Here is a 25,403-nt window from a genome sequence, read left to right on the forward strand (position 1 = left end):
TCGCGTACTCTCTTTTTTTTTTTCTCCCCTCGAGCGGCAAGTGCCTCTTCTTTGAAAGCACGGGTAGAGGAGCGCTTACCGAGCGCGACCCCTCGCAGAGCCGACAGAGTCGGTGCGACGCGGTACCGAGCCCCGCGGGGAGCAGCCGGCAGGAGCACGCGCCACTTGTCACCTCCCGCCGCACTGGGCGCGGCTCCCCCCCCCCCCCCCCGCCCCCCGGGACGGACGGACCGACGGACTGACTGGATTTTTTAGGACCCTCAGCTCGACCTCCGCACACCGGCGAGCTGGCAGCTGGGCTGCCCCGCAGCAGCTGCGTGCGAGGGCGAAAGCCAGCCGGAAGCGGTTAAAAAATCAAAAATAAATAAATAAACCCTCAGCCGCCGGGCCGCGGCCGCGCCTCCGCCCGCCGCCGGGCAACGGCCGCCGGGGCCCCCCGCCCGGCGGGCTCCCCCGGCAGCCGCGCCCCAGCCAATGGGGAGCGCGCTCGGCGGGAGCGCTGACGTCCCGCGGCGCCCCGCCCCATCCCGACCGCCGCCGGACGCAGCCGGAGACTCCCGAGCTCCCCCTTGTTCCTCGGGCGGGGACTCGCTTCCTTTCCCGGCTCCCCCTCCCCACCCTCCTCCTCCTCCCAGCCAAGATGGAGGACGGCGGGTGCTGCGGCCGCCGGCACCGCGGCGGCTAGGGCAGCTGCTGCTGCTCCTCCGGCTCGCTCCTCGCTCCCTCAAAAAACAAACAAAAAAAGCCCAGAAAAAGGAAAAAAAAAAAAAAGGCTGGAAACGTTCCTTCTTTCTCCGCCCACCGGCTGCTGGCTGCGCGGACTGCTGGCCCTCCCCATGCCGTCGTCGTCGTCGCCCTCCTCCTTCTTCTCCTCCTCCTCCTCCTCCTCCTCCTCCCGCGATTGTCTGCGCTCCGGCTGCCGCCCGCCCGCCCGCCCTGACTCCCTGCATGCACACGCCGCCTCCTAGGTGGCTGCGGGGGGTGGGCGCTCCCGGAGCTGCCATTCCGCACATACCTTCATGTCCCTGCGCTCGCCGTGGCCGCCCGCCGCCGCCGCCGCCGCTCCGCATCGCTCACCCGCTCCGGCTGCCGCCCTAACGGCCGCTCCCGCCCGGAGGTGAAGCCGGGACCCGCGGAGGGGGCGGTGGGGTTGGCGGTGGGTCTCGCCCGCAGGAGCCGCCGCCGCACGCAGCAGCCATGAGCAGCGCCGCTACCGCCACCTCCGCCGCCGCCGCCACCACGGCCGGCAGCGGCGCGGGGGAAGGGGCCGAGGAGGCGGCCAAGGACTCGGCGGACATCGCGGCGTTCTTCCGATCCGGTGAGTGCGGCCCCGTCCCGGGGGGGGAGAGGAAGGGGTAGCGGCGAGGCCGCGGCTGGAGGCGGCGGCGAAAGGTGGAGGGAAGCGACGCCTTCCTCCCGGAGCTGGGAGAGGGGGCGAGGGCTGCCGGCTTTGTCAGGTGGCCCCGGGGAAGGCTCGCCCTCCCTTCGCCGCGGGGCCGCCTCGGCGGTGCCCGTCCGTGCGGGGCGCCGCCGCGCTTCCCCGGGGAGGCGGCGGTGCGGGGCCCGGCCCGCGCGGGGGCGGCCTGGCCGGGCGGCAGCGGGGAAGAAAGCCGGGCCCCCTCGCTCCGAGCCGGGGGCAGCGGGGCTTTCTCCCGGGCCCGGCAGCTTGCGGGCGCTGCTGCGGGCGGGACGCCACCCCTGCCGGCAGAAACGAGGCGTGAAAACGGGTGCGGCGGGCGGCCCGGCCCGGCCGGGGCGGGCGCGGGCGCTGGGTGCTGCCCCGAGGCGGTGTCGCCGGTGACAGGTGCGACTCTTCCTCTGATGCCGGCCCGATAACGGGCGTGTGACGGCGGCCGGGCGGCAGCACCTGGCACCGGGCGGACCCGGTCCCACCGGGGGCTGCGCGGCGGGACGCGGGCGGAGGAGCAGCCGCGGGTCCGGGCAGCCCTCGGTGTCGAAGGGGCGGGGAGGGTGAGCGGGGGCCGGGGAGCGGCGCGCTGCGGGGAGCGGGCTCCGCCGGCCGGGGCCCCCCGGGAGGCGGGCGGGCAGGGATGACACCGCTATAAAAGGCAAGGCGCCTCCGGCCGCGCTCCGCCGGTGCCGGGCTGCTGGGTGGCGGCCGAGGGCAGGGGTGGGCGAGGGCAGCGTTCACAGCGGGTGTCTATAGCGGGAAGGGGAAGGAAAAGACAAAAAGCGAAGCCCACGTTACGGGCTGTCCCTGCCTGGGTGAGGCGGGGCAGCAGCGGGGGCCGGGCGGCAGCGGCTCTCGGGCGCTGCCGGGCCGGGAAGCCAGGCTCGGTGCGGAGGCTCGGGAGGGGAAGGGGGGGAGCCTGTTGACAGGCTGCCGGGATAAAAAAAATGGAGGCCGCCTTCTGCCTCGGTGTTTACTCTCTGCAAGCGACCGGGCGGGGAGGGGGCTGCCCCCGCCACCCAGACGTTGTCCCCCGGGGAATGGCGGCGCGGAGGGCAGGGCTGCCCGGGCCGCACGCACCGCCGCTGGCGGGGACGGAGCCCTGCCGGCAGCCTGGGCGGCGGCGGCGGCTGAGCCTCCCTCCGGTGCCGGCTGCCCTCCCCCGAGCGGCGGCGGCGGCTCCTCCCCTCCCTCCCTCCCTCCGCTCCGCTCCGCCGGCGGCTCCGCGCCCCCCGGGCACCCCCGGCCGTCGCTCCCGGGCGGGGCGGCAGGGCAGGGCTGGGCACTTGCTCCGTTTGGATGCCTAAAAAGGAGCGGCGAGCAAGGAAAATGCAGACTCACCGCTGGAAAGATGAGGGGGATCGCCGATTTCGTGTGTGAAAAATAACGATGATGGCAGTAGTAATAATAATAATAATAAAAGCTGTGTTAATTGGGTTTTTAAGGGAAGTCCGTGAGGGAAGTGGGAAACGGTGTAATCAGTGCTGCTCGAGGTCGGGGCTTGCTGCTGAATGTGTTTGATTTAATGAGGGTGAAGGAGGAGGTGTGATTTGCAGCAGGCATCCCTGAAGCAGGTTCAGAGCTGCGTTTGCTTGGACAGACGGTCTGAACAGGGGACTATGTCCCCTCTGAAGGAGACCCGATGCTCCCTCGGGAACCTATTCCACATGATAGCTATGATTGCGAAGCTCCTTGTCGAGTCAGGATGCTGGCCTTGGTGGGTTTTGTCGTGGAAGAAGGACTGAGCTTTGTTGTTCTCAGAAGAAAATCCCGTTGAAAGCAAAGTGACAGATTACAGCAGTAGACTTACAGTCTGCCTGGTGTAGTTACAAACGGGTACGTGTGTAGTAATCTTGCAGTTTTGGAAGACCCTGCCAGCTGTATTAATAGTCAACTTCCACATTTGTGTGTGGGCAGAGGGATGACACAGACTTGATAAGCTTGTAAGTGGTGCACTGACGACTTCTGATACTGATAACTTCTGATAACAGGGAAGTTGCACTGAGCTTAGTCTTGCAGCAACTGAAAATCTTAAAGCAGTAGAAGGAGATGTCAAATGCTTATCGAAAAACTCTTAGACCATATTTAACAGCTGGCATTCTCATTTCCGTACTTACATGTGGAGGTTGTCTGGTTCAGCCTGGGCTGTGACATACGCTGGAAAATGTTCTGGCATCTCTTGTGGGTGTTCAGTATTGGGAAGAGCTCTTTAAACTCCGCCTCTGTACATGATCCACTCTTTTGTAAGGAAAGGGTCTATTAAGAGATCTCCGGTGCTTCCCTTTGTTTGAACAGGAGGCACAGTTTTTTTCAGTGAAACACAATGGACACAGCGATCAATGAACAAGCAAAAAACTTCGTTTAGAGTACATGGGAGCAGACAAAATATTTTTCTCTTTACAGTATTTACAATGACAAATGCTTCCTTTTTCCTGTCACTTGCAGAGAACATCAGCAAAGCTGCAGCTGTTCCTTAAAAGAGAAGATGAGTAAAAATGTTACAATGTTTTCCAGGAAGAAAAAACAAAACAAAACAAAAACCATCAAAAAGCCCCTGAACAATCAGTTCTAATCTTAGTTAAATTGGTCAGTTGAACTGCCAGCGGGGTTATTGGCTTTCCTCCTGTCCTTTTTTAAGACTAAGCCTGAAGTAGAATTAAAGTAGCCTAAAGAATGGAGTTTCATTATTTGGAAGATGTTTTGTTAGGATATTGAACAGCAGCTAGGTTCACATCACTTGAAATGTGTACGTTTCCAGTTTTCACTTTGGTTATGTAAATGTAAACTCACTCTGAGTTGTTGTGGAAATAAGATGCAATTGAAATGTGAAGAAAGCAGCTGAACTAGAAGTGAGGTAGTAGTATGAAAACATAAAGATTACGTGTCTTGAATTTAAATGAGGAATCCCTTTATTGGAATTGGAAAAAATTGAGGCAGCTTACTTTCCATTATCTTTTTGGTATGTAAATCTCATTATTTGAAGTTGAAAAGACAAGAACACCTTGTTAGATCTGTCACCTTCTTTGTGGCCGGATTAAGAGTAAAACTGCTAAGAAGCAGAGTTGAGTGCCAAGCAAAATGATTACACTTTGACCGAGAAAACACAGTGGTTGTAGGAAGTGCCTTTCTGCATATAGTGTCCTATATGTAAATTGGAGATTAGAGATGACTCTGTAAACTGACAGAAGGGATATGCTTTGTGCTGAAAGTGTATAGACAAGCATCCCTTTTTTTTCTTATTAAAAAGTGCATTGGTGTGACTTGAAAGGACTAATAAAATCTCTGAGAATTATGGAAAAACAGACTATTACTGTATGAAAACCCAGAGGTGCAGAGTGTAAGTGGCTTGGTAGAGGGGTGTTAATACATGTGTTAAGTACACAAGATCTGTTCTGTATGAAAAGGTATCCAGATAAAACTTTTCAAAATGTATTTTAAGTTTTAACTTAAAATCCTATGTATTCTGAAGGGCTGAAAACGGCTAACATGAGCAAAGTTGAATTTGAGGGACTGCCATCAAGTCATGGCTTACAGGGCAGTAACCATACAGAGGTTTTGTTTGGTTGTTGTTCTTTTGTTGTTGCTTAAATCTTCATCTTTGCAGCTTTGAGTCCTCAATACTTTGGGAACGGGACTGTAAACTGCTATCTTTAGGATGCAAGAATGAGGGCTGTCTGTTAAGTTTAAATCATGCTGTTATAACAGTGTCCTCCAAACCAAAGAATTTTTGCTAGTTGAAGTTAATGAATTTTGGTTTTGAGCATAAAGAACAAAATTTTTTTCATCTAAGTAGAAGAGATATCGATCGTACATTTTGTAGTTAAACTTATCTTTCTGGGATGATGGAGAAATCTGTTAATACCAAAGGATGCAGAGAAAAAGGCTTGTAAGCACTTCAGTCAACTCCTGGGTAGACGGTATAGCAAAAATTCTCTCTTACTCTCATAAGTCTTAGTGGAAGAAAAAACCAAGTTATCAGCTGATAACTCTTCACAGTTTTGTGATGAAAGTGGCTGTAGTTATTTCCTGTCAGATACATTCAGTGTGAGTGGCTTCTGCAAACTCTGCAGTAGCTTCACTCATGTACGGACAAGCGGTACAGTTTTCAAAGCCATTGAGGAGATTCGTGTCGTCACCACCTGTTTATTGGAACACTTGCCGCGTTTCCGGAAGGAGCAAAATTTACATACTGGGCATGGGGCAGGGACCTTTTAGAGAAACAGAAATGGCAAACCGAAGGAAAAACAAGAGGCCCTGGAAGTCTTGTCACTAGGTTGAATAACTACCCAAGCTTTGCCAGGTCAAATTTGAATATAACTGTTAATTGTACTTCACCACTTGATCTGGGAAAACAAAAAGGTGGTGTACATGTAAAAATGAATCTATGCAGGTGGCAGCAGTCCTGTCTCAGGAGGAGGAGTAAGTCTGTAAGATGAAAGTGGGTCTGGAGAAGGGTGTCCCAAGCAGAGAGTTCAGTGCACTACCTCTCCTGAGGTGAAGTCAGAGAACAGGCTGGTAGCCAAAATAGCTTTGAATAGCACCTGGTTCTAACATTGTACACTCACTCTTTCCTGCTTGTGTATGTGCTTCTTAATGTAAGCTGAATAATTAAAGCATTTAAAACTTTGTTTTGAGATATATGTAGGTACCAAAATGTCCGTGTGAGTATTTTAGGCAAATGAGATGCTGAAATCTATTGTGATTATGGACATGTAGTTGAAGACTTCTACAGGTACTAGTGACTTGAGACTTGGATCAATCTGGGTTCAACCAAGTCTGCCTATAGCAGCCTAGGCTGATAATTGCTTGAGTAGCTGAGACCATATAGGAAGTATTAATGAGTATCATGCAAATATTATTTTTTTTTAATAATAATATGATAATGATCATGTGGTTTGGTTAGTTTTCATGAATATCACTTAACAAATAATACTGTAAAGATAAAAACCAAAAGATTTATTCAGAAATTTGGTATTTCAAGTTTACAGGGAAGACCTGTGTTTTGCTTCTTCCTGATCATATTGTTTTATATACTGTTGCCTTGTTTGATTTACGTTAGTGTCCTGTGTGTTAGTAGCTGGGAAAGTTGACTGCCTGTAGCAGACAACATTAAAAATGCTAGTGTAGCAGAGAAAGTCTTCTAGGAAGAGGGGAAGAAAAGAGAGAGGGAGTGGAAAGATTATATGGAAAAGAAAAAGCAAGCACGCTATTAAAAGGCAGCAAACTTTTTAATGAATACTGCTAATAAAAAACATGCTAGCTTTTAGATCATAGGCAAAATAGCTTTCATATTAGGCATCAAATATGGAAAACAAGCCCGGTTTTCAGCTTAAATCCATGGAGCAGAACACTCCACGTATAAAGTTAAGATAGTGCTGTTGTAAGAAGGTTCATTCATCTCCTGCCGATATGTAATAACTAACTTACAGAGAAGGCAGTCAGTGCTGTGGTTGTGTGGCTTACTTGGCGTGGCAGTTGGAGTAGCTACAGAGTAGTGACAAGTGTCTAACAAAAATAATCTAACAGCAAAGCCAAAAGTGAAGTGTTGGCAGGCAGCACTGCTGGTACCCCACATGGTATCTCCGTGCTGTCCTCTGCACGTATTGATTCTTGGCCCTGTGGCTGTCAGGAGCTGAGGTGTGTTTGCGGGTCGTAAGAAGTGGTGAGCATGCAGAGAATGTAAAATATCAAACAAGTTGGCCATTCTTTCATGCAGCTTAGAGTGACAACAGCATTTGTGTTTAAAAAAATAAACACAACAAAAAACTTAAGATGTTGTGTCTGCTTTTCAAGAACGTGTTACTTTGTCCTCTGAGTTGCTTCAGTCAGGGAGAAGGTTGCAGCAGTGTTGCTGTCATTAGTACTAGTTGACCGGGGCTGAAAAAGAAGTGGGTCCTCCTGCGGAGTTTTGAATCCAGTTCCAGCAGCATCCATTTTAATAAGATGGCTAAAGCGGGTGGGCATGGGGGGAAATGATATTTTGAAAAACACCACAGAGAAATGTCACAACTTGATAGTTGCTGACGTGCAGTATCCAGAACAAAAATAACTACAGAAACAATGAAGTTGCAATGGAGAAGTTACTCTGGGAATAGTGTTGTTGGATTGACGTTTCCTGGAACAATGAAGACGAGGACAGAGCGCTTCAGTGTGAAATGCAGCAGCTGTTGTGCAACTTGGCTTAGTGTGGAACGACCAAACTTCTCTGGGGATAGTGAAGGACGGAGAAAGTTAGAGGTTAGGGTGTGTTTGAAAGAGTTGGGGGCAGAAGTCATGAATATTTCTAAGAGGGGACAGAGAATTACTTGTAACATCTGTGATAGCTGACAGTTGATAAACTAAATGCACATTTGGAGTGGAAGGTAAATGGGAGTTAGAGAAAAGCCAGGCCCATTCTTGAGAGGAGTACCTTTGAGCTGGTGTGAAGTGCTGATGTGCTCAGAAAGGAGCTGGCAGAATTAGGAAGAGACTTGGTGCAGCTGAGGCTTTCAGTAATTGCAGAGCTTGGTCAATGTGTAGACAAGGGGGTCGTAAATGTTTCTTAAAGAAGTGGTTTGTCTCCAGTTAAATGTGTTCCACAGCAGTGTAGCAGAAACAAGTATGAAATGTCAATCTGAAATTTCACGTGGCTTCCAAAAGTTTTTTAATGTAAAATGACCATCTAGGTGCATGAAATCTGAACAAAGATTGGAAAGACTCCCTATCCCAATATGAAGAGAAAATATTAATGTTGCTCTACTCTTTTTCAATTAAAAATTAAAAAAAAAAATTCTCGTGTCAACAAATGGGCCTGTTTAGATGCAGACTATTAGGTCAGTTTATTAATAGAGTGAAACTGATCTGTGATTTTGGTCTGCAGCTTGAAGAAGGAGGTGAGATCACTGAAATAGCTGTTTGTGGTCAGCAAAAGTGTTAAAATAGTAAAGACATTGAAACTTTGGAAACGCACTGCTGGTTGAGGGATATTGTTCTGAAAGTGTGTGATGATTTTAATGAGAACAAAGGAAACTAATTTTTCTGCTTGATGTCGGTGAGAACCAAGTCTAATCTTAAAAAAAAAAAAAAAAAAAAAGGCTACTGGGTAAAATAAAAAAAATTGAAGGTCATAGCAGGCTATTTTAAATCTAATGACTAAAATGGTTACATCTACTTGGTTGTTCTCATAAAGAAATTTGCTTGATTTGGAGAAGGATCTTTGTTTAACTTAACATTGGTGCAACAAAATCAAAAAGTAGACTACCGGTGAAGTAATACTCATGATCTGCAAAGCTGAGTCATATTCCTTCAGGAAGGGTACTGCTGTTTTGAGAAAACAGATCACTTACCCAGTAGTGAGGAGGAGGAATTGAAATGACAAGGAACAACTCAAGTGCTTTTAGCAGTAGACACTACAGTACATTAAAGCATCCGATTTTCAGCCTCTAGAGTGGGTTGTTATATTGATATACAAAGAGGAGGGCCATAAATGAGTGGTGTCCACAAAGTTTCACCAAACAGTCTGAGTGACAAGAGCCTACAAAGCCCTTTCCAGTGGCTTCTCTGCCAAACGGATGCTCTAACTCATCTGAAACTGGAGCTGTTGGTCCCAGCTTCTTGTGGTTGCACAGAGGAGGAGGAGATAGCCTAATTGTCTTTGGACATTTGTTTAAGAAATATGGCTGTTTTCCAAGGTTGTTGAGTGGAGTCTTCTCAAATACTTTAGTCGATTTTTTTCATCTCCTGTGTCACTGTTACTTCCATGCGTAAGTGACAGTAGCACTGGTTAATTAAAAACATTGCAAATACCTGACAGGATTTCCTACTGAACAGTGCTCAACTGTGCATCTTGCTGGTACTTTGAATGTGATGTTTTGTAACCTGGACCTTACTGAAGAACTGAAATCGGTATTACTGTTTTGTAATTGTTTTGTTGTTTTTTTGGGGTTGGTTTTGTTTTGCTTTGTTTTTTCCCTTCTGTCTTAAGAGGAAAAGAGGACCTTTGCAAGGAGATAAGAAAATTCTTCTAGCAGTTTTTTGTCTCTCAGAGCCTAAGGTGGTAGGGAAGCAAGATGTAAATATAGGAGAAAGGTGTAGGCTTCCAGCACTCAAAATATGCCAGTAATTTGCTTTGTCTGGTATGTTTTATAGTGTAGTATTTCGACAGGGCGCTTAGATAAGTCCTACAAATCTGTGTAAGAGTCAGTTTAATGTTATCAGCTTGTGTAACAGAGTCAGAACGTGAGGCTGAGGTTCAGGAAGGTTTGTTTTACCAGTATGCATGTGCACACCGTCAAACTAAATACTCTGTGTAGCTTAAAAAACTGCATTTGCATGATGAATCTTTTTAACAAAAAGTTATTCTGGGCGGCAGGCCCAAATGGGGCTGTTGTGAGTAATCCCCATGCGTTCTAGTTGTACGTGAAACTACCCAGAGCTTAATTACTCATGTTTCCTTGTAGTCTTAGTGCATGTATGAGCAGTAGTAGTTATTCGTGAGGTGTCTGCAGACTGTGTAAACAACCAGTAGTGATTTTTGCGGTTAGCTTCGTACATAACTGTTCAGCAATTAGAGGCTGAGGGTCTGGGGTCACAGTGAAGTGAGATTTCCTAAGTGCTAAAATTGAACAGGGAAATCTACTGCAGCCAGTACAGCTCACAAGGACATGTTAAATACCTACTTGTTTTTATGTAGTCTGTACCTCACTTCTTGCATAAAACAGTGAAAAAAGAAGTCTCGAATGTTGAAGTTTTGGGGACTGCTTGTTTTCAGAGCCCAAGCAGATGTTAAATGTTGGGATGAAACGAGGTGACATTTCTTAAAACTTGGTGCAGATAATAAAGGGAGGATACATCAAGAACAGCCGGAGAATAAATCAAGAACATCCCAAGAAGTGAGTTATAATAAATGGAGTGTTTAAATACTTGGCTAACCTCTTATGCTACACAGTGGACTTTGCTGTACCCATTGTGTAGACTTGGCTGTACACTATTGGGTATAATTTTCTACCAGCATTAAGGTAGTAAGTCCTTCACTTTCCAAATGTTTATCATGCCACTAACTTTTGGACATGTTGGGTTATGCAGCATTGAGTGCAAAGATGATATCATTTTCTGAGATCATGAAAATGCTCCACCCTCTTGTAAAAAATTTAGGCTAAGGTTGAAATGTCTTGGCCTTTTGTCATTCCTCTGGAATTAGAGTAATAGATATCTGCAGCTGAAGGCGCAGAGAAAAGGTAGAAAGCTGTCAGCAAATCAAGGTGAACTGAAATATGAGTTGACTGGATTGTCCTATTCCTCGCAAAAGCTGATAGTACATAGCGTGTTGAAGATCGGACTTAAGATGTGAAACCCCATCTTTACAGGCTTCCTTCTGTCTGTTACTGTAGGGAAATAAAATAGGATATGATTTCTCTGCTAAAGAAACTGAACAGCCATGACTTTTTTTTTTTTTTTAAATAAAGCTTTAATCTCTAAGCTTTTATCCCTATCCTCATTTATTTGTTTGCTTTATTGATGTTAGGTAGCAAGTCCATTTTGGTTGCATATTGCACATTAGGTTGGTCCTAAAAGAATGGAAATAGGACAGTTACAGCAGTAGCTTATTTTCTTGCTTTGCATCCCTTAAAGTCACAGGTTGTGTGCCTCAAGTACTTGTTTTCCGCAGTTAAGGACAGTTGTTAGACTTGAACTTGCCATGGCTTGCAAAGTTCAAAGAGGAAATCAGTGCTGTGCATTGCTTAACTGACAGGGGATTATACGAGCCAGGCTTCTGTAAAGACAACAAAGTCAAGCCAAACTAAAATTTATTAGAACAGTGGCACCTTTTCAGATGGAAAGATGAGGCCAGCCTTAATAGCTTACCTAGTAACTTGTTGATTGGCTTGTTAATGCTTTAGATTAAATAAATAAATAAAAATTAAGAGACCAGCTTCTCCAAATGTAGTGGAGGGCTCTCTTTGGAAGGAAAACAAGGGCACCCAATTGACTGAATTTCTTGCCTTGGTGACTGAGCAGAAAGTTACAAACCTGAACTTTGTTCCTGTTCCCATTATGGGAAAATTCTGCTGTTTGTCTATTGAATTATCAAGGCAGCAGAGCCAACGCAAGCCTGCTTATAAGAAAGTGATAAAATACGGTTTGGCTAGCGGTGATCCTTGCAGAGGATAGCCATGACATGCTGTTACCTGTCAGTGCCGAAAGAGCAATATCTGTTGTAGTACAGTGTGAAGACTGGAGTCAAATTTGCCTATCCTTAACTCAGAACAAGGGTGTAACTCAGCCAACAATAACCACTCGGCGTGTGTGTGTGTGTTAGCTTTTTTTTTTTTTGAAGCTTGGAATCAGATGCATCCTTCCCTAGCCAAAGGGAAACATTTGAGAAGCTGTGACGCATTTACACAGATGAAGGAAGGAAATGTCCAAAAGAGTCAAAAGCTAAAAATAGATCAGTTTACTGAGTTGAACTCTGGGTGGGAATTGAAGAACTAAATATAAATCTAAATTTGAACCTTTGTGACTTACATAACTGAGTAGTGTAACCCTTTTTGGGTTTTTTTTGTGTTAAACTTTATAGCAGACAACTTCAGGTGAAGACTTGTGTCAAGCCTTGTGAGGTGGCTTTCTGGTGCCTTAAATAGACAGCACTGAGTAGTCTGACCATCTCTTGATGATTATTGTTATAGCACAGGTTAACTCTCTGGAAAAGTGGATTGTGGATTGTTTTTTTTGTTCGTTTGTTTTGAAGGGCTTCTCTATGGAAATGGTATCTCCTGACTACTGAACAGAATTTTTAAGCCAGTAGTTATCTATGAGGTTAAAAAGAGAGGAGTATTTTTTTTTTTTTTCCCCAGCTTCTTCAAGAAGCAGCAAATTTGCCTCTGTCTGACCCATATGTAAAAAGTGGTGATAACCTGAACATTTAAGAATTTATGTTTGGTTGTCCAAAAAGGTTTGCCTTCTGCCCTGCCTCAAAACCCAGTTTGGAATCTATCAGCTTTCCTTTGTGGTAAAGAAAAAATAAGCTTGTCAGAGTGTTTAAAATTTGTGTAAAATTTGGAAGAGAATATTGGAAATACTTTTCATATGCAAAAGTGCTCTAGATTACTATCCTTAGATGATGACAGTAGTACCATGAAAATCAAGATAAGCAAATTGTCTGTCTTTCTTCCTGGAGCAACACTATAAGTTTTGGGGGGAACAGGGGGCAACCCTCACAGTATTGCTAGCTGAAAACTGGCCTTTTCCAGTCCAATGAAGCAGGGCCAGTGCAAGTAATCCCTGTGGTTTAGCGTTTGCTGGCTGCCGGTGAAGAGCAGTTCTTTCATGATGCTATACCTAATTCTAAGCTTTGCATTGGAGAGGTGAAATACATACAGCTAATGCTTTGACTTTGTCAGAAAAATAAATGTTACTATTAAAGTAGATGTATTTACAAATATAATAAATGTAATAGGAAATTATGGATAAAAATGGTATCGATTAGATTAACTTCAAGCAGTAACTGTCTTCCTCTCCACCCCCCAAGATGGGAGGGTTAGTTTTTATATTTAATACCTTCCCTTTTCTTACTATATTGTCTGCTGCAGAGTGTTTGCTTGGCAGATGTATAAATAGTTGTGCTCTTGTTTGCTTTTTGTTTTTGTTTGGTTTTCCAGAGGAGCCTGAGAATGTTTTTGCAAGGTTGTTTTGAACAAATTTGGTGTCTTTGATTACTAAAATAGTATTTGTTCCAAGCAGCAATTTATCTGTTAAAGTGACAAACGGTTTTGTAGCAAAATGACCTGACTACCTACAGTCATGGGTATATACCAGTATGCCAATTTAAACTTTGTATTTATGGAATATATTTTTATATAGAGAAGCGTGAGAAATACTGTTTTTGAAATCTCATTTTTTCTAGAATATGCTTTTGAAGTGGATTTGTCCATGCGGCTGTCCCCACTGTGGTAACCCACTGTTAGAAAGTTAAAGCTGTGAAAACCTTTTGAAAGACCAATTGGTTAGCTGGGCAGCTACTTAATCTGTGATGTTTCTGCTTGTAGGCAAGTTCATGACATAGAATCTGAGCAGGATGTGACTTGCAGTTCATGTCCACTGAGGCAACAAGAATGAGTTCAAAGAGCAAGAAGGTGCTGCTCTCCATAATCATGGAATCATAGAATGGTTTGGGTTGGAAGGGACCTTAAAGATCATCTGGTTCCAACCCACCTGCCATGGGCAGAGACACCTTTCTCTAGACCAGGTTGCTCAAAGCCCCATCCAACCTGACCTTGAACACTTTCAGGGATGGGGCATCCACAGCTGCTCTGGGCAACCTGTTCCAGTGCCTCACCACCCTCATAGTAAAGAATCTCTTCCTTATATCTAACCTAAATCTACCCTCTTTCAGTTTAAAGCCATTACACCTTGTCCTATCACTACATGCCCTTGTAAAAAGTCCCTCTCCAGCCTTCTTGTAGGCTTCCTTCAGGTACTGGAAGGCTGCTATAAGGTCTCTCCAGAGCCTTCTCTTCTCCAGGCTGAACAACCCCAACTCTATCAGCCTGTCCTCAGAGGAGAGGTGCTCCAGCCCTCTGATCATCTTCGTGGCCTGCCTCTGGAGTTCCTCCAACAGGTCCATGTCCTTCTTATGTTGGGGGCCCCAGAGCTGAATGCAGTACTCCAGGTGGGGTCTTACAAGAGCGGAGTATGAGGGGCAGAATCACCTCCCTCGACCTGCTGGTCACACTTCTTTTGATGCAGCCCAGGATATGGTTGGCTTTCTGGGCTGCAAGCACACATTGCTGGGTCATGTTGAGTTTCTCATCAGCCAACACCCCCAAGTCCTTCTCCTTAGGGCTGCTTTCAATCCATTCTCTGCCCAGCCTGTATTTGTGCTTGGGATTGCCCTGACCCATGTGCAGGACCTTGCCATTGTTGAACTTGATGAGGTTTGCAGGGGCCCACCTCTCCAGCCTGTCAAGGTCCCTTTGGATGGCATCCCTACCCTCCAGCATGTCAACCGCACCACACAGCTTGGTGTTGTCAGCAGTCTTGCTGAGGGTGCGCTCAATTCCACTGTCCATGGCACCGACAAAGATGTTAACCAGTGCCCGTCCCAATACCGACCCCTGAGGAACGGCACTTGTCACTGATCTCCACTTGGACATTGAGCAGTTGACTGCAACTCTTTGAGTGTGACCATTCAGCCAATTCCTTTTCCACCGAATGGTCCATCCATCGAATCCATGTCTCTCCAGTTTAGAGACAAGGATGTCGTGCAGGACAGTGTCAAATGCTTTGCACGACTCCAGGTAGCTGATGTCAGTTGCTCTTTCCTTAAACACCAATGCTGTAACCCCATCGTAGAAGGCCACCAAATTTGTCAGGCACGATTTGCCCTTAGTGAAGCCATGTTGGCTGTCACCAGTAATCTTGTGCATGGCCTCTAGGCAGTGAAAAGGAAGTGGCAGAGCCCTGCATTTCAGTGTGGGAAGGTAGGGATGGATATAACTTGATACTAAGGCAGAGCACTTAATGGGGAGCCTTTTAAGTCGTCTGGGCTGCCTGAGCTCAGTTCCCTTCTGTGCATATGCTGAAGCTTTTGTATGTGTTGATATAGCAGAAAATAAGAGGAAGATTTTTTGCAGTCATGAGCAGCCAACGCAGTATCCTAGGCTTTAATTTGTTTCTTTGTGGAGTGTTTTCAGTACTTGGGGTAGGAATCTCACTCCCACTTGCCTCCTTGGCTAATATGTGTTCTGGCTCCTGTTCTAGCTACAGAGCTTCAGAGGTGGTGTACAAAACTGGCTGGTTGGGCTTCTGGTTTAATGAGACTTGCCTAACTGCAGGAGAGATGAGTGTTAGAGGAGGGATAGCCATCTTTTTCCAGGGTGGCTTTTTACTGTCTTAATGGTTGTTCTCACTTGTGTGATCCCTTCTTTTGTTCCTTTTCCTCAATAAATAAGACAGAGGTCCAACAGACAATAAGCTCAATCACTAGGCATCAGTGTTCATCTCCACAGGAGGTCCATTATGTGTACAGAGATAAGTAGGGGGTCCTATGGAAAAGCACTGCATAGTTTGAGTGCTACAGCATGTGTGCTTTACTGACAAATAAGGGTTGGACAGGCAGCCTTAATGCTGCATTACTTAGTTTTTGAGTGCTTTTTGTGGCAGTTTCAATCAAGCCTGGTCCTAGCTCAATTAAGTCATTGTTTAGCATTTATGTAAAGTTTTCATTAAATGCCTTAGTGGATGACAGTAGATGACATTTGATTTTACCAGACTACACTGGATTACGATGTTACATCAGAGTTATTTTGGGAGTAGAAATGCATTAATTCACTACATAATATTAAGCAAGGCAGATGTGTAAACTACTTTATTACACAGACATGTTGAGGAAAGTATCTTTTCAAACACAAATTAAGTACTTTACTTGGAGACTTTTTTTTTTTTTTGGACAAACAACCCGAGTACACTCTACTGTTAAATTTCTTTGGGTTTGATTTGTGTCACTTGAGCATCACGTTAGTTCTGCCATGCTAGTAAAAACTAAATGAAGCAAGATGTAAAAATTGTCAAATGTCAAGGAGGAAAAAGGAACCAAATGCTAAATTATCCTTTCACAAGCTTATATATAATTAAGATCTAAAAGACAAAGTGTGTTCAGATGAGGAAAGCTTTCTACAGCATAATAGGCTAGGTTTCATGTGCAAAACTCCCATGGAAGAGTAGGTGACACTGAAGGACTTAATTGGAAATACATATTGATAAGTGACCTAAGTTACTACACTTTTTTTTTTTTTTTTTTTGCCAGCTATGTGGACTGTATTAAGCATCCAAATGGTAAAATTGCTGCTTTAATAAGAAGCTTTCTGAACGGAGCTGTCATATAACGTCTGAGGAAGGACCCAAATGGAGATGAAGGGGTGCCTCTCCTTAGGATAGGAAAGAATTATGTTGCTGTGTAAAAGCCACATTCCTCTTGTTTTGTGGAATAGAAATTGGCTGAATATGTGAAATAACTGTTTCCATAGTAAGCCAGATCTCTTAATGCAATGAAATGGATTCCTTATTGAAAGGTGACTGGGAAGATAGCTAATTATCAGAGCCAAAACAACCCCATATCTCCATAGTGGAGTCGTATGTCAAAGGTAACAAAATCTGGAAATGTTAGAGTTATATTTAAAACTTCAATATTCATTGCTTTCCGAGTCCTCTTGTTGGAGATTGATTCTCTTACCTTTTGAACAGCACACAGCATAAGGGCAGTATTACCATCCACATTAAAACCAAAAATTAATTTATTCTATTTAAGTAGCCCATTTCTCATCCAAGCATCCATTTCTTTTGAAGAAAATTTGAGAATAAGGCTAGGATTCAAGTCAAAACTCCTGTTTCTGTTGTGCTGTTGATACCGCGGGGAAAGGGAGGGATAAGTGAGCAAAACAGTTGCTCGTGCTAGGGACTAGTCGAGCAGTTTCTAACCAGTGAGGCAGGTCTTTTGTGTGAATTGTCGAGCATGTGGTAATTGAAGTAGAGGTCTGGAGAATAAGCTGTGCTGTCCTTGTCTTGGTTCTGCCCAAATATATTTGAGTTTGGCACTGATGTGAGATGTAGTCTTTGAGAAGGCAGCAATACTTGGCCTAGAGGCAGGCAGGAGCATATCTAAGATGATGAAGGATGGAAGAGAAAATTGAGGAAGAAGATAACTGACAGAATTCAGGGTGAGGGTCAGTTTGCTTACAGAAATACTGGAAACTGCCACACTACCTACCTACTGCAAAAGCCGCTGTCTCTTTTGTGGTTAAGGACTTATACTGAAACAGAACTAACAGTTCTACTGATGTACACAGGCAGATTAATAGGTGCAAGGGAGCCTGCATTTTCACAGGCCATTTGACAGAAAATGTACTGTTTCCCTGAAGCAACTACTGATTTCAAGGCCAAAAGGAAGGTTTTCTTGTTTTAAAGCAGAGCACAAGAAGGATGAGCCTAGGCAGAAGAATGGGAGGGAAATAATGGGTATCTGATGCAGAAGACTTGGGATTGAAAGTGCGGTGAGGTCATGAAGAGAACGGACCCTTGAAAAGAACGGGGAGGTGGGTTCCCTTTTTATGTACTATGCTACTCAGATGTTTGCTTTACAGGGATAATAGGCTCAAATCAGAGACACAAGCTGTTAATAGGCCCTGCCCTAGATAGGTCTAATGTTTCTTTGTTCCCTGAAGAGATGAGCAAGAAACAGGAAAGGAACTTGTGTAGAATTCCTTAATTTTGTACTGCAAAGTACAATCCGGATGACATAACTCAAGAAAAAGTTACTGTTAACCTGTTTTTACCTTAAAATTACCGTTTTCCATACTACTCTTCCTCAAATTCCTGCCACTCAGGAAAATGTATTATTTGGGTTTCTGTGGAAAGAGCAGCTCAATTGTTCCAGGAGGTCACTGACACAGTCTTAGCTCCAAAAAGACCCCAGCCCATAAACAGGTTTGTGGTTAGTCCCCTCACTCTGGCCTCTGATCCGGCAGGAGTAGTGCAGAGGATAGGTGTAAGAGGCTGTACTGATCTCAAAGAGATTTGTTGAACCTTATCTCTAGGTAATCATCTTGTTGTGTTCAGATGAGATTACTAATCACATCTTTTAATTAGAGAAATGTCATAGCTGCAGGAAAATAAAGCTGTTTGGAAATGTTGGTTGTTATTTTGCTGACAGTCTCATCTGCTTAAGGAGGCTGATCAAAACCTCCTGCATTGGCAAATGTATGCTCTCAAATGAAAAGGAACCGTGACTAATTTCAGGCTGACTTCTTCCCAGGGACTTTTTCTTCTTGGCGGTCAAAAGTTGTTCTTGGTGAAATAGTGAGAGATATGAAGCATAAATTGCCTTCTATTGAACCGACAAAGAGGCAGCTAAATCACCCTCATTTTGATTGTTGCCTTGTAGTGAAGTATGTTGAAGGAAAAGCTGACATTATTAATGTAAAGATAGGTTTCCAAAAAGGGCAGTTCGTATATCTGAAAAACTGAAGCGGAGTTAAGAAAAAAGAGCTAACTTGAGTTTACTCCCTGGGCTAACAGTAATTTCAAAGTTAACGTATTCTGAGATGTTGCTTTGACAGCAATCTTGGATCTAATCCTGCAGTATGCAATTAGAATTGTCATTCCCTGTGATATTTAAAATGCTTATAACGGGCTTCAGTTTAGCACAGAAAGTGAGTGTGGTTGAGCTATTTTTTCAAATAACATCTACTTCAGTAGTTGCTATCTGTGCAGTTTTATCTAGTGTTAACAGCATTCAAGTGCCTAAAATGAGGAATATATTGCCATAAGAAACAAGCAAACCACAACCCATACATTTTGCTCACTGCCTTTAATTTAAACGTGGTGCTACTATTGGGTGTCCTGCTTTTGTGGCTTATTTGGTCAGAGTTCTGAGTCCATTGAAAGTATTTTGGTCCATGTCTTAAAGATAAAATAAAAATCAGTACTGTGACATTTCAAGCTGGTGGAGGAAATTGTCAGTTAGCGAAATATATGAAATTACCAATTGGTTGATAGCTTGAAAATGGTTCTTAATTAAAAGCATAAGTCTTATAAAGATAGCTGTGTATTAATGAGGTAATTTTATATTTTCCTTTAAAATTGGTCTTGCCAAAGGGAGGCTTTGTGATGGCATCGTATAAAGGTAGGTGTGGAAAAAATGGTTAGTGGAATGGAAGGACAGGTAGAAAGAGGCTTGTCTTTATGTACAGTTGAAAAAACTAGACTTAAAAATGCTGTAACAGAAGAGCCATAGTGATAAGAAAGAACAAAAGTATAAGGGTAGTAATTTATAGAAAATATAATGCACAGTTCTAAATAGGATCGCAGAATTCCTTAAGAGCCTAGCTTAGATATAAAATGTGAAAATAAATACTGTTGCACCACTTGTGCTGCCAGTGGTTCTCCCCGTGAGCGTGTTCTGGTCCGACTTATAAGTTGTAGTTGTTTCTAAGGCTAGAAACAGTCAAGTTTTGCTGAGACTTGCTGTCTGATAGTACTGCATTTTTTCTGGCTCTTTGGATAGCTGTGGTTGTTTGCCTGTTCCTCTACTTCTTAGAGCTGGTGTGAAAGTTTTTCCTGAAGCAGTGGCTGTATGCCGAACTTTGCTGTGCTTAGTGCAGTGATGCTGTGGTCTGACTGGCTCCTGTGTGTTGAAGAAATAGAGTTGAATGTAGGCTACACAACTTGAATTCCTGAGGAGAAAGAGGTCGTATGTGCGTTCTTTAAAACATTTTTAGTTACTACATCTCTGCCTTTCCCTTAAGCTTTCAGAGACGTATCTGAATATAGCCTCAATTAAATTACTGTCCTTTGATGAAGGAAGTCCTTTGCTTAATGCGTAGCTGATATACTTGGAACATTAGGGCATCAGTCAGGATCCAAAATTAATTGCCACTTGGGACTGATAGTGCCACATGGGCATTAGAAAGAACATTGTCTCTTTCAAAAGCCTTCTGAAATGGTCAGCTTTGAAAATGAGGCACATCCTTATTATGTAAAGAAAGTATTGTGAGTATTGAATCTTACTTCTCATTTTCACTTTGTAACAACAAAAGCAAATAAATATTTTGTCTGTTGAAGATGGCACAAGTTGAAAGAGGAGAGCCATAACTTGCTGCCTTCTTGTGCTCTCTCTCTCTCCTCCACCAGCTCCCAAACGTAGGAGGAAAAAGCCCAAAGCTGGCATAAAGGGAAGGGGCATCTCATTCCAAAACCAGTGACTAATGCATCAGTCTGTGGTAGAACAATATTGTTTTAACGTGTCTAAGGCCCCGTTCTTTTCTTTGTATTGAATTCCTTCCTGTTTAAGAACATTGTCTTTAAAATACACTTATATCAACTTGAATGGTAGGAACTTTGTGCTTGTTGCTATAGTATCTGTATTAATTGGTTGGTGCAGCTGTTTCAAGTAGCAAAAAAAAAAAAAAAAAAAGAGTTAAGGAGGCATTGGCTGTGGGATAGCAAGCCTATTAGCAGAGCTGTTAAAGCATACTAGATGCACGTGGAGTTAAAAGAAGGCAGAACTAGGGAGGAGCTGAAGCTCAACTTGCCTTTGGGAGCTCAACAGTGAAGGAAGATCCAGCAATCAGGAAAAACTGCTAGATGATGTGGATCTGAACATACAGCTGTCATTTAAATAGCCCAGGTGAATCTCAAGTAACTAACTGATGGGCGTTAAGGAATTAGGTGGCAGATTTCATGGCCCCTCACATTGTATCACTCAATATAGAAGATAAGGCTCCATTTGCTCCATTAAAGGAAACACCTAATTTTCAGTAATGCTTGAGCTAATATCCAGGCCTTTCTGTGACTTGAACCTCAAAAGTAAAATTGAAGGTAGCTACTCTACATGTTCTCTCTGAGTAATTTCTGTGACTTGCATTGGACTGGTTGTGGGCAAGCAGGGAAGGGAGAGCACTGCGTTTTTTCAATAATTGTATAATTAAATTCGTTGATGGTAGGCCAAGAATACTGATCACAAGGGTTGGTGCTGAATCAGAAGGAATACTTTAAATGGCGCTCTGTTGAACAGAGACATAATTGACCTCTCTTCCCTTCTTGGCTTATTGGATGGCTGAATTGCTCATTTCATACGTGACTTTGAGTGTGACTGGAGCTGTGAATCAGTGTTTGTTGGAGTTCTGCATCTGGCTTATGTTCTGACTTCCCTTTTATGAGCTGGAGAGGCTGTCTCTGTTATTACTAACTATGTAGTGAAAATCCTCTTAAACTCTCCTTGTTATGAGTGGGTGAAAATGTTTGGCAAACACACGAATCAATAATTGCTTATTTGCCTCACTGCTGCTTTTCAAAAGCTTCACTGTCCTTTTCAGTGTTTGCACAGATAATCGATGTCTGTCCCCAAACGATAATTAACAGGGATGGATAACTTTGGGGCCTTCCTTTACAAAGTCATCCTGCAACTGCACCTCTCTGAAACTGCTCTTGCTTATTCCATTTCTGACGTTCCAGCAGTAGCAGCAAGGCTTTCATCAAAATTGCAATAGCTTATATGCAGTTAGAAAAACTTGATGGTTATTTTAGTTAAAGGTATTCACTGGTCTACCATGCTGCTGAAATGCCCGGAGCTCTATGCATGACAAAAAGAATAAGTAAACTGAGCGAAGGCTATTAAAAGGGAAATAAACACTTGTCTCAGTATGAGGAAAAACACTGTATCTAACTTGACCTGGTAAGTTTTCATAAAGAAGAGACTGGCTTTTTAATGGCCTTGTCTAACATGTCCATTTTGTTCTGCTGTTGCTGGCTGAAATTGAAAATTAAAATGAGGGAAAAATACCTTCATGATTACAGTTTTCCCTTGGGAACTATTTCAGTTGTGGCTTTCTCATAAGAGAGATTGTGGCTTCCTTTCTGTGGCATGAAAATTCAGATTTGTGTAGCCCGTTTCTAAAGTTAAGAACATTCTAGATGCCAGTCTTGGAAGATACAAACAACTTCCAGGTGCCTGCAATTTGAGGAAGTCCCTAGCTGAATCAGATTGCCATCTTGATGTGACCTTCACCAAAAATAACTGCAGTAGTACATGCACAAACTATCTATGCACTACAGTAAGGAGAAGACAAAGCAATCTAATGTACAGGATTTGTTTGCTTTTTTAGATTTGCATTTCTGTAGTGGAAAGGCAAACTTTCAAAACTGTCTGTTTCACTTTGTTAGCTATTCAGGTCAGTGGCATCTTATTCCACTGGAGGACTGCAAGATAGACTCGAGCTGTTCACACTGTTCCAAATCAGTGGGGCTCACTGTCACTGGGTGACTTGCTTCATTCCAGCGCTTGGCTTTGTCATCCACTGAAAAAATGGTACTTTTGGTACCATAATTTATGCCACTGAAAAACTATGTTTTGGTAAAATAATTTACATTAGCTGGATGCTAACACAGTTAAAGCTTCAAATTACATTGTTCCATAGATCAGATGAACCATAGATAGAATCATAGAATCGTTTAGGCTGGAAAAGACCCTTAAGATCATTGAGTTGAACTGCAAGCCTAACGCTGCCATGTCCACCACTAAACCATTTCCCTAAGGGCCACGTCTACCTGTCTTTTAAATACGTCCAGGGATGGGGACTCAACCACTTCCCTGGGCAGCCTGTTCCAATGCCTGACTACCCTTTCGGTGAAGAAATTTTTCCTAATATCCAATTTAACCCCCCCTGGCGCAGCTTGAGGCCTATTCCTCTCATCTTATGGCTTGTTACGTGGGAGAAGAGACCAACCCCCACCTTGCTACAACCTCCTTTCAGGTAGTTGTAGAGAGCAATAAGGTCTCCCCTCAGCCTCCTCTTCTCCAGACTAAACAACCCCAGTTCCCTCAGCCCCTCCTCATAAGACTTGTGCTCTAGACCCTTCACCAGCTTCATTGCTCTTCTTTGGACACGCTCCAGCACCTCGATGTCCTTCTTGTAGTGAGGGGCCCAAAAGTGAACACAGTATTTGAGGTGCGGCCTCACCAGTGCCGAGTACAGGGGCACTATCACCTCCCTGCTTCTGCTGGCCACACTATTTCTGATGCAAGCCAGGATGCTATTGGCCTTCTTGGCCACCTGGGCACACTGCTGGCTTATGTTCAGCCGGCTGTTGACCAACACCCCCAGGTCCTTTTCCGCCAGGCAGCTCTCCAGCCACTCTTCCCCAAGCCTGTAGCGTTGCATGGGGTTGTTGTGACCCAAGTGCAGGACCCGGCACTTGGCCTTGTGGAACCTCATACAGTTGGCCTCAGCCCATTGATCCAGCCTGTCCAGGTCCCTCTGTAGAGCCTTCCTACCCTCCAGCAGATCAACACTCCCGGCCAACTTGGTGTCATCTGCAAACTTACTGAGGGTGCACTCGATCCGATGCAATACCTGTACCTGCCCAAACCTTAAAGTATGTGCAGATTGTTTGGATCTCAGTGATATGATCTATTGGCAAGAAAATTTCTTCAGTGGACAGGAAGTAGGGGAAAAAAGATGACTCTACCCTGCATTCTGTAGGCCTGGAACTGCGTATAATCTGTTTGGGTATGAAGAGCCTTTTAATGGCTGTTTCCGTTAGCAATTTAGTTCAGATCAAAGTGTGCCTTTGAAGCGCATCTCTTGATTGTCCCATTTTACAGTTCTTTGCTCTCCATTGTGGAGCATCTCAGGTGCACAAATAGGATTCCTTTCAGATGAAATTGAATTGGAAGACATGCTCTAGTTACAAATAGATATTAAGTGCACAGAACCAGACAACAGCCAGTTAAAAGTAAAACTTCCTGTAAAACTTCCTGCAAAACATGTAGTTTGGCCATTGAGGCCTCCGCACCAAGGTTTTGCTGTACTGACCCTCTTCTATTATGCTGTGCAACAAGCTAATGTAGACTCAGCTGAAGAGGGCCAGTGGGTAAGTCCTGAAACTCAGCAGATGCTCTAATGAAGTAACAAAGACCTTGTAGTGACAGAGTTAATTTACTGTGTGAATTGAATGATCCCTCTAAAGAAGTGGATCATGCTTCAGAGCAAGGACAGTTAACCTTTTTCTGTATCAAAATAGTCCTGGGACCGCAAGGACTTGGAGACCTGAAGGAAGGAAAGAGATGGCTGCACAAGTTACAGGTATGAGATGAGGGGCTTGGTGCTGCGTGTGGCACAGCAGCTGTTGCAGTTGTGCTTTCTTCTGTGGCAAGGCACTTAGATTACCTGTCAGCACCACCCTAATGCAGGTCCCAGTTTTGACTGGGACCTGTGCTTCAACTTTTGAAGAGCTTTGCATGTCTAAAAAGCACAAGTTGGTCACTAATGCTCTGGAGAGGGACAGACATTCAAGGTTCCTCTCTGCCTCTTGTAATTGGATGGAAAGTGTTTTCTTCCGCCACACATTACACTCATAGAGAAAACATAAGAAGATAACCATACATTTCCTGCTCCTGTGTGTGTTGGAAATAGTGAGCTGTTTCTCTGTAGAGATGCTCAAAGCCAGGAAACAAATGAAATCCTGTAGGAAGAAGACAACCAGGAGCAGGCATGTGAACTCACTCTCAGATGCAGATATGCTGGAGAAATCCTTCTCGCCCAAAAGCTGCTCCAAAGTTATTTACTCAGAAAGGAGTTCAATAATTAAATTGTCTTCAGTAATTGAACAATGGTCATACTTTTTGAAAAAATTGAAATGTTGTAGAATTCATCATTAGTTTAAGTATTTTTGCAACAGGATGGAGAAGCATAACTCTGTCCAGTGGATAACGTTTTCCTTTCACTGTGTCCCTTCTGATGGGCATAAATTGTTAGATCCTAATACTTAGATAAGTATTGGAGTTGAATGCTACTAATTGGCCTAGCATCAGTGTAAGACTTAGAGCTCAAGGACCCTTGCTGTGATAGCTAGATTTTACTTCCTTGCCTCACCTGCCAGAATTTTCATCTCTGTCGTAGAGCTATCTGAGAAGAATGTTTTCTGAAGTCTCAACTGCTTGGTTGCAGCATTATTGTAGCTTGGTCCAAACGCTACTGGCTTATGCATTTGAAAGGTTGCGCTTTGGTGGAGGTGCCAGCACTCCCGTTTGTCTTCTCTGTGGGTGGCTCCTGGAGCAGGAGCATGTCAGGATAACTCCAGAAGAGAAATAACATTGGAAGCTGTAGGCAACATCGATCAATTCTGATTCAAAATCCTGGTGTGGAGCCCTTGTACTTAATGAAGGTGTGCTGAAGGCCTTAGTGAAGGTCACTGCTGGCAGTAAGGATTTGTTGAGATCCTGGCTCTTTAAGGGCTTCTGCCAACTTAAAAAAAAAAAACTTCCGAGACTTGGATTCTTTTGGCTGCTGAGTGTGTTTGCATTGCCCAGGAGGAGGTGACGGGACTAAGGTGAAAATTCGGATTTCCCAAGACCTACTGTGAGTGAGTTCATTTGCCTTTGCAGACTTGTCTGGAGAAATGGTAAGCTCTGGCAGATGAGTGAGGCACCTTATTCTTTAATCTGTCATGAATTTTAAGT

At 44.5% G+C, this 25,403-nt stretch overlaps 1 protein-coding gene across 3 annotated transcripts in view; it reads left to right on the forward strand.

The window, feature by feature from the left end:
• The first annotated feature begins 651 nt into the window (after window positions 1-651).
• Window positions 652-25,403, forward strand: part of TRIO (trio Rho guanine nucleotide exchange factor) — a 258,160-nt gene continuing 233,408 nt past the window's right edge. For all 3 annotated transcript variants that reach the window (XM_082318867.1, XM_082318868.1, XM_082318869.1), the window contains exon 1: window positions 652-1,318. In XM_082318867.1, coding sequence (XP_082174993.1) covers window positions 1,198-1,318 — 121 coding nt within the window. In that variant the 5' untranslated portion in view covers window positions 652-1,197. The remainder of the gene's footprint in view (window positions 1,319-25,403) is intronic.

The sequence above is a fragment of the Platalea leucorodia genome, assembly GCF_965183815.1.
Source record: "Platalea leucorodia genome assembly, chromosome: 1".
Classification (NCBI taxonomy): Eukaryota; Metazoa; Chordata; class Aves; order Pelecaniformes; family Threskiornithidae; genus Platalea; species Platalea leucorodia.